Source organism: Mesitornis unicolor, unplaced genomic scaffold (genome assembly GCF_000695765.1).
Source record: "Mesitornis unicolor isolate BGI_N332 unplaced genomic scaffold, ASM69576v1 scaffold1649, whole genome shotgun sequence".
Lineage (NCBI taxonomy): Eukaryota > Metazoa > Chordata > Aves > Mesitornithiformes > Mesitornithidae > Mesitornis > Mesitornis unicolor.
Genome location: NW_010205015.1, coordinates 48,584 through 58,195, shown reverse-complemented (window position 1 = coordinate 58,195; position 9,612 = coordinate 48,584). Strand labels below are relative to the sequence as shown.

The 9,612-nt window shown below is 43.1% G+C and overlaps 1 protein-coding gene across 3 annotated transcripts in view; it reads left to right on the top strand.

Moving 5' to 3' along the window:
* Positions 1–218: 218 nt before the first annotated feature.
* CDC42 (cell division cycle 42) overlaps positions 219–9,612 on the top strand; it is a 15,018-nt gene continuing 5,624 nt past the window's right edge. For 2 of the 3 annotated variants that reach the window (XM_010191223.1, XM_010191224.1), the window contains exons 1-4: positions 1,208–1,356; positions 5,182–5,254; positions 7,658–7,767; positions 7,866–8,063. In XM_010191223.1, the coding sequence (XP_010189525.1) occupies positions 1,252–1,356; positions 5,182–5,254; positions 7,658–7,767; positions 7,866–8,063 (486 nt within the window). In that variant the 5' untranslated portion in view covers positions 1,208–1,251. Of the gene's footprint in view, positions 231–1,207; positions 1,357–5,181; positions 5,255–7,657; positions 7,768–7,865; positions 8,064–9,612 lie in introns of those variants that run through there. The other variant, XM_010191222.1, reaches the window with a different exon arrangement.

Below are 9,612 nucleotides of genomic sequence, written 5' to 3'. Positions count from 1 at the left end.
TTTCCTTGCAAGCATGACTGCGATGTGCAGTATCAAATCATGTTGCCAGCTATGACTAGAACACTCAAAAACCTGGAATTGCATTGTGTTTCTTCCAGATCACTCTGAAAAGTGAAATCCTCAGGAGCTGCAAATAAAAGTACCTCCAATAATATGGAAATGTTGAAAGTCAGTGGGAGTTTAGCTGTGATCAGGTTTTCACACCTGTATGGGAATGAATGGCCAGTGGTGTGGTAATTTTGGAATTAAAGTAATATATTAATGAAGGGCAGCTGTGTCTGGCACTGGAGATTGGTAACTGGTGTTCGGAGGAGGTATTGATGGCAAATACTGATTTAGTTCATGTGCTAAAGCCTGTGCTGGGTCAGTGTTGAAGTGGCTGAGTGCATCATGGTTTTGTAATGTCTGGAGGGGTAACAGGATCCCTTGGGAAGCAGTTTCCCTGCTGAGCTTCTTGGCTCTGTTACCCACTTCCAAGTGGGGATAAAGGTACGAGTTAACCGAAACATAGTCCAAGCATACTTAGGTTTAAACAAAACAAACCAACAAAAACATCTACCAAAAAAACCCTGCAAACCTAAAAAGGCAGAGGGAGGAGCAGTTAATCATGTTTACCTCTGTCTGTACCTGCTTATTTTTATCCCATAAACAGGTTTCAAAGCTCATACTGCTGTGTTTTCTGCTGAGCTTTCTTTGCTGAAGTGCTCTCCAGAGGGCAGGTCTCTCAGGGAGGATGTCTGTCACTTGGCAGCTATCAAGACACAAGCTTATATTTTCAGCTTTCAGTGCGTTTAAGCCTGGATGCTTCCATGTGTTAAAAACAAAAACAGTCTGGAAAAGCCTAAATATCTCTTCTGCCCACGTGTAGGTAACTGGGCAAAAAACACACTGTGTATTAGAGTGTCTGAATTTAGTGAGTCCTTCTTGCTGGTGTAGAAAAGCGACCATGCCAAGCATAGTCTTAGGTGGCATTTAGCAGTTGTGGTGGGTGTCTAGCTGTAGGGAGGAGGTATTTGCATTTTTGAAAATGAGCTTCCTATCTTGTGTGTGATGGAGAGGACAAATTTCCCGACTCATCGAGGAGTGTCTCATTTTCACATCCCATACGTGCTGCTTGTGGTTTGGGCTCCAGTTGAAGCTCATCAATGACATGTACTGCTATCTAGTGAGAATAAGAAACATCTAAATCTGTGCTTATCTCCTTTTTCTTCTAGGTTCTTGTTGGAGCTGCTATTCTAGTAGACGTCAGCTATGCAGACGATCAAGTGTGTAGTCGTGGGTGATGGTGCTGTTGGTAAAACCTGTCTCTTAATTTCTTACACAACAAATAAATTCCCATCGGAATATGTACCAACGGTAAGTGTGACAATGGCTCCTGTTGTTCTTTGGGCATGGTGGGGCAGGGCAGCCTGAGGTTGCTTCCTAACCAACCATTGTGGCATGCACACCTTCATAGTCATTTTTAGCCTGCTTTCTTGTTGGAGACTAACTTGTACATCGTGGAAAAGTAAGGATCAGTGGGTTAGGGACCCTGCTGCTGCCTGACATGCCTGTGGGATGCCTTTCCTGTATCTGCTCAATTTCTTCTGCCCGATTGCTCTGCAGAATCTGGGCTTCTGTTTGATGGCCACCCATTGGATTCTGTGGACAAGAGCATTTGCAGTTGTTAGGACTCCTAAGTGAAGAGCAAGCAGCAGGAAAACCTGCTCTCCAGCCTGCTCTCTCAGTTCTTGCCACATATTATTTTTAGGAAAAGTGATACTCTATTTTGTTAGACTAGTCATTAACAGTTGACATTTTCTGATGCTCATTTTTGCTTTCCAACTCTGAAAGATCCAGAGGTCGTGCAGTGATCTGTGGAGTGTGGTTAGTTATTTCTCACGCTTAGCTGAAGTTATATTTGGATCTAGATTGTGCAGTCTCATTCACTTGTGCTTCCAAACACTTGCCAACTTTGTGCGTAGTCCTTGAGTATTTCTAAGTTACCTTTTTGAAAGGCTCAATGATCTTAAAGGTCTTTTCCAACTGAAACCAGACTCAGTTTTCTGAGATGCTGAATCCCATGGCTTAACTTAAGATCAAACTGGGGACAGTTTGCTGACTGCCTGTGAGACACACGTGTTAAATTTGCAGTAGAAAAGTACTGTTATTGTTAATACTGCATACGCAGGATCAGCATACTGACACTGAGGTGGCTCACTGTTTTAGTGAGGTTGCTGCAAGGACTTTGACATCTGGATGTCCTTTGTGTTCGTTTTCTCTGTATGGACCTGAAAAGGACATCTTCTACCAGGGTACAAATTGAAGAGTACCTAGGTACCTAAACCAAATTTGGATCTGGAAATGCATTGTAAAGAAGTTGAATGCCTGTTGGTGGAAGGGTAAATAATCTTTTCTGTTATTATGAAGCAACTTAACAGAGAGCTCCTCTGAGATGCCGGGTAGCTCTGCCCAAGAGCTCTTTTGGAATAGCTACTTGATGAAAATGTCCTCTCTTTGTTGGGAAAAAAGTTGCAGTGAACTTCATTGCCTCTTTTTGAGGTACTGGCTTTGCACACTAAGCAAAGATCTTCAACTTACCACATTTGAGGTTTGTTAAGAATAGGACAGACTTCCACAGAACAGAAATGTTTTAGTTGTAGATCAGGAGCTAAAGATGAAAGGACTCCCAGACCTGGGAGTACTCAAGTGGGATCCAGTGACTGCTGTTAGGAACCTGAGGGTTGTGCTGCAGACGTGGAGACCTGAGCTCAGCCTCTCTCAGGGAGGTCCTCCATTATGGACCAGTAGAGAAGAAATTGTGTTCAAAACTAGTTTTGCCATTCTCAGGTTTTTAGTGATGTCGAGTGTGCTTCTGTGATGGTTCTAGGACAACCCATCCCATGCTGAACCTCTGGAAGTCTGTTTGCCCTATTTAAGGTGGTATTTATGGTCAAGACAAGTTGAAACTGGTCAATGTGTTCAGGCAGTGAGTGTTTCTGTACTCAGCCTAGGTGAAGTGACCCTTAATTACATTGAAAAATGTTATAATCTTAAAATGTGTATTGTGAAAGCTTGTGAGTTTGTCTGTTGTCCTGCAGATGGTAGTACTGTGTATAAATCCCTGCTAACAAGCAAAGTGGAAAAAGCTATTCAAAGTAAGGAAGTTACTTGGCAGTGAAGCGTATTCAAGATGTGCTAAGGCTTATTTATAGGCCCTTTTAAAATGGTCCTGTGTTTCTGGAACAGTATTTACCTCTGAACCTCATGGCTCGAGGAACTTGCTGTTCCCTGCCCTTCAGGACACAGTATCTGTACCACAGGCCTATCCCTCATTCTGTGTATGGCCTAGAGATGTATTTCATACTCGAACGGGTGAGTAACTGCTGATATTCTGGCTAATGCATCTAGTAATAAACAAGCAAAAAAAATCCCCCCAGCAGATAGTATTGCTCCCAAAATGAAAGCAAGCTCTTGGAGAGTTGACAAGCCTTAATATCCCCAGAACATCAACAGAGGATGTACCAGTTCAGAGTAACGGATCAGTTTCTTTCACTTGGCTCTGTGTTTTGCAGCTCTGTCTTTTTTTGAGGATATTTCCCAGTGGGAGATAGGTTTCATACTGGTACTGCACATGGCTTGTCCCCTACATATTCTTGATGTCATTGTGGTTCTCAAAAAAACCAGCATGGAAGAGTGCTGGCAAGATTTGGGTCGTGGCAGGTGAGGTGCAAGTCCTGTAGCACAGAAGTTCCCACCACCTGCAGTAATGGGCTGTCTGGTGCTGGCAGGAACTGAAACTTCTTGTTGGGCTGATTGTTGCTCTGTTTTTTCTTGCCTGTTTGGCACAATTGAGGATGAAATTGTTTGTGGAAATTGTTTTATGATCTGCCTCATGCTGTGACCAGAGTGGCTTTCTCAGTCGCTGTGAGTTGTGAGAAGTTAAAAAACTTAGTGTGGCATCAGGTATTGCTTCGATTAGGGCAGTCAGGTGGAAAGGAGAAGGATCTGAACTCTTGGAAATTCAGCTTTGATGTGCTGTCTTGCTGGACTTATCTCAGTTTTTAGTGGGATTTTCTCAGGGGCCTAAGCTCTTACTAAAGCCCTGTTAATAGATGCATGTGACTGATTATTTCTCCATGTCCCTCCCTCCTCACTTCCATGAAAAGCTGTTGAGATGACTGCTGGCCTCTTCAGCAATGGGGTTTACTTCAGCTGCGGGAGCCGCTCTGACTTCAGTTCTGTGTTGAAGCAGAGCTTCCCTGTTCTTACTTGGAGATCTGAGTAACCTTGCAACACACTGTGCAGGGAAAGGCTCATTTTTGGTTTTGATTTTATTTTACAGAGGGGTGGATTTTGCCAGAGGTACCTTCTGTAATGCTGTCTATTGCAGTTCTGAAGATAAAATGGTTATTGGAATTAAAGATACTGACCTCGGACGGTGTACTCCTTAATGATGAGAGCATGGGTGGTGAGGGAGAAGGCTTTGGGTAGTTCCTCATGCTCAGCTGTGCTGTAACCAAGTGAAACATCTTTGGTAGTGTTAGCTACCTTTGAGGGCAGGACTATTGTGCCAGATGCTGCTTGAAGACAATTTAACGTGGAAGCTGGATTCTCCATTTAGATTGAGAGTGAATTTGATGCAGGGTGATTTTGACCAACTCCATTGCTTCCTCTAAAGATGAAGCATGAATTCCTGTTGAAGAGATGGAGTCTTGAATTCCCCAGATGTTCAGAAAGATGGACTTCCGAGGAGTCAGGCCTGGGGATACACAGCCCTGTAGTGCTGTGCCCTGAAGGGCAGGGCTGATATTTATCAGCTCTTTGTGAGGCCGTGTTTACTGCATCAGACCAAGTGGGGAGATTGAAATTTCTGTGGCGATGTGGGAAACCTCTTTGGAGTTACGGGCAAGAGCTGTTGCAGGTGTTTTGCACAGTGGCTTTTACCCTGATAAGTGCAGTGGTGAACCTCGGGTGCCTGTGCTTCAGAGACCTCATGGAAACAGCTCTTGCATCCCTGCTCCAAATTGAATTGTCCTGTTAACAGCCTTAATGATAATAACACTGCAAGTGGAATGGCTTCTGTTACCCTGTGCAGGTGACTCCTGTACAAATGGAGGTGGTCTGGCAAGGTGAATAGGATGTTGGTTTGAAGGACAGCTTATTCACATCCTCTTAAGTGTGTTTCTCTTTTCTTACCAGGTTTTCGATAACTATGCTGTAACAGTGATGATTGGAGGAGAGCCTTACACCCTAGGCCTCTTTGATACTGCAGGTGAGAAATAAAGTGCTTGTGTTGTAACTGCCCAATGTGTGGTTGAGGTGATGTTGAACTTGAAAACATGCAGAGGTTTTTTTTTTAATGAAAGAGGAAAGTATTTTTTATTCTTTCCTGACCTTTGGGGAGCTGCTAAATTGAGTTTATTTAAAAACAAAACAACCCCAAAACCAAACCAAACCAAGAAAACCTTTGCTGTTTATTTTGTGACACCGGATGGCATGTTTCAAACTTTCGCCTCTAATCTAGGGGATACCTGAAGGATAAGGGGTTTCTATGTAAAAAAAAAAAAAAAAAAAAAAGAGGATAAAATTGTTTTTAATAAAATATGATGTTTGATTGTGCGTTTTGATTAATAAATACCCTATTTTTTGGCCAAATGTCAAGACAGAATTACTAACATTAGAGCATCTTAGTTGTGCATGTGGCATGTCTCTGAATTCCTAACATGGATGAAATCAGGACGTTGTGTGGAGTTTCATAAGCCCTCTCACTGTGTGCTTTTTTAAATTAAAAAGAAATCTTCAGGCTTCTTTGCTTATGGTTATTAGACTGTATCTCAGTTTCTGTCTGGAGAAATGCACAGTGATTAAATAGCTCCCCGCATTGCTTTACACATGTGAAAATTTAGCAAGAAAGGATAGAAACTGGTTCAACTGCTAGTTACCCAGTCCCCAGCCCATAATACTACTACCAAAGTGGTGTGACAGCATCTGATATTGTAAACTCTCCTTCAAGAGAGTCCTTCCAGACAGCAGAGTCGATAAGTTGTTACCTAAAATTGTCTTGGTAGAACTGAATCTGACTGTTTCCAGCTGTGTTCTTACAGATGCATCATCAGTGTCTTATCTGATTAATTAAATGGTCTTGCGCTTCCAGTGAAACACTATAGCTTTGATTAACTCTTCACATTCTTCTCCAAATTGGTTTGTGTGTTAGTTCCTGCAAACTCCCTAGATCATGGGTAAGGGGCAGAGAGGCTCCTTCCTGACAAGCACTGTGCGTGCTGCTGCAGGAACCAGTGCTTGGATGGGTCTCAGCTGTAGCATCCTGGTACCTGCATGGGTAAAACCTGTGCTGGGTCCTTCTCTGCCTGTTTTCCTGATGAAGTCTTTTGCATTCAGGCCTCTGAAAACTGGTGCTTGTGTAGATAACACATATCCATGTTTTGTCTACCGACATGAGTGCAGTAATTTATCTGGTAATTCTGAAAGCTTGCCAAGTGGCTTCAGTGCATGTAGGGAACTCCGCGCACTGATGGATATAAAGACTTTCGTAGCTGGGCTTCTGAAGTGAGTTGGCTATTATTCTTTAAAAGTCACCTCTTTTTGCTCAATAGGAGCCAGCACAGGCTACAGAACTTAACAACGGATAAACCCTTATTGCTAACTGTCAAATTGAAAGAAAGTGTGTGTTTTGAACTTGCACTATGAAGACAAAGCTTTTTGGAGTTAATTGCAACAAGATACACTGGTCAGTGCTTGGCTCCTCTGTGTCCAGCTGCTAGAAGCTGCCTAAGCCTTCGTCTTCAAACTGTAAATCTACTGAGATGTCCCAGGTGTTGACTCAGCTCCTTCAAGATCTCAAAGCTTTTGCTGTGCGTGATAGGTGAGAAAGCATCAGCTGAGATCTGAGCTGTTTTGAACACGTGTTTCTGATTTTGTTGCCAGGAAGGGTGGCAGCTCCTTTAGTGCCAAGTTTGCTTTCTAAAAACAGAGTGCTGCTGAATTGAGTGGGGAAGTTAAAGAATGAGCCCAGGCTAATGGTGCTCTGCAGGGACCGTCTGCTCTCTCATGGATCCAAAGGGGAGAGCCTGGCTCCCTTTGGGGCTTTGGTGGGTTTTTAGGGGAATGCTGCTGGACGGCCTGAACACTCTCACCTGTAACAGCAGTGTTCTCCTCTTACTGCTTGGAGGACGCTTCTCTAAGTGTTCACAAGCGTAAATCAGAATGTTCTAGTGAACAAAACTGCTTTTTTACCTCCAAAACTGCAGGTTTTTGCAGGGTAATGAATTTCGATGGCACGATGCTTTTAATGAATGGAGTGGGTGTAGAAAACCTCATCTATAACCAGATCCACGTTCTGCGACTTTTCATTATAATTGAGGAAAGTGTTATGCAGTCTGAGGGTGTTTGATCTAAAAATTTATTAGAGCGTACTCCTGTCAGACTTCCCACCTCCCCTGTGACTTTTAAGCAGCTCATTGTTACACAGCAAGTGAATGAATTCTGGATTCGAAAATTAGGATCTCCAAATGTTTGGGTTCAGGGCATGTGTATTTGCTTAAGAGTCAACGTAAATCACAATAATGCTGTTGTGCTGGAATATGCATTCTAACCACCTGTAAAAGGTAGTATTTCATTGGCTGGGTCTAATACTGTTAATTTTCTCCTCTTCTAGGTCAGGAAGACTATGATAGATTACGACCCCTCAGCTACCCACAGACAGATGTATTTCTGGTCTGTTTTTCAGTGGTGTCTCCTTCTTCATTTGAAAATGTGAAAGAAAAGGTTGGTTGAACACTTCCTAAAAAGGGGAGCTACTGCACTGATTTCTCAAATGTGTCAGGAGTGGTTAATAACAAATATTGTGTCTTCTCTGCCTTTAGTGGGTACCTGAAATTACTCACCACTGTCCAAAGACTCCTTTCCTGCTTGTTGGGACCCAAATTGATTTAAGAGATGATCCCTCAACAATTGAGAAACTTGCCAAGAACAAGCAGAAGCCCATAACTCCAGAGACGGCTGAAAAACTGGCCCGGGATCTGAAGGCTGTCAAATACGTGGAATGCTCTGCACTGACGCAGGTGAGGGTTGGTCTTTGACCGTTTTTGCTTGCTTATATTTCATGCTTTTTTTTTTTTCAGTTACGGGGAAAAACAGGTTAATATGGATGTGGAAGGGCATAAACTCTATTTCTGCTATTGACACTGTAGCTTTCTCTTTGTCCTGTTGTTCCAAGGGGCAAGGATTTGGCAGTGGTACAGAGAAAATTGGCCTGTGAAGATTAGGTGTAGCGTAGAGGGGTGATGGAAGAGGATGTGCTTGCTGTGTTTGCTTTTGTGTTGGAAGATGGCTGTGGAAAACGTAGAAGGTGTTACGGGCAGCAAGTGGGTTAGGACACAAAATGCAGCTCACTGCTGAAGGGAGTAGGCAAAGAAAAATAAACCTTAGAAAAGACAGTTCTGGTATATCTAAGACTGGAAACCTTCAGAGTTGAGAGCTTCTTTCTCTTCCCGTGCAGTTGGTGATGAGCTGTGTTTGCAATGTCCGCCTTAAGGTGGAAGTTGTGTTGAAACAGAAAATAAGAATGAAATAGTTCTTCAGACATAAACGTGGTGACATTATACATACTAACTTGTGAACATGAGTCTAAAGCCAACTAAAAGAATTGATTTGAGGCCAGGAAACCAAATTATCCTTTCCTCCTAAGTTAGGAATATGAGGGTGGGGTGAATGGCAGCCATTGGCTGGCTGGTGTGTTGCCTTGACTTTCGATGCCCTGGGAACCTAATCTTGTGTGCCTGCTCTTGCAGAATTGACTACAACTCTTCAACAGTTTCTTTAATGCTACTCTGTAAAGAATTGGTGTGGGACTGGGGGCGCACAGTACCAAGTCCCTAACTCTCTTCAGTTTTGTTGTGCGTTCATCTCTAGTATCTTGAGCACAGAGCTTTATTGCGAAACTTCATGACACCTGAAGTTCTGCTTGTCTCGCACCTTTTGCCCAGATTGCATGTTGGCTCTTCCATTTGGGATCCTGAGACTCTCTTTTCTTGTAACAAAGCTTTGCCTGAGTGTTTGCTGAGAAGGAAGAGGCTTTTGATGGAATTGTGCAGGACACTGGCACTGGAGGTGTTGTGGCGAGGCACACTGCAGTTCATCCTGGGCATTCCCAATCAAAGGTGCTCTTGGCTGTGCTTCCTTACTGCCCATACGCAAGCTGAGGATTATTTATGCTTGAGCTGTAATTCTTAGATCTGTTCAGTCCCAGAATATAATTTTAGAAGGTATCTGGCACATCCTGAATGCTGCTGCTAACTAGGCTGTAGTACCTGCTAGCTGGATGAACACGTGCCAGGACCTCTTCTGCATTGCTTGCTGACACCCTTTCCTCTGTAGCTCTAAACTTGCCTTGTTTAGTCTGCTCAGATTGCATGGAAGCACTTAGAATTACCAGAGCAAGAGTTGATATGATTAGAAATGTCAATGTTTATCCATTCTTTTTATTTCCAGATAGACTAAACTGTATTTGTTGCACAGATCAGCTTCATATTGCTTGAAAGTTCAGTCTGAATTTCTTCCAGAGCACTAGTGCTCATGTACCCATTGATGGTTTTAGGAGTCAAGAGTAAC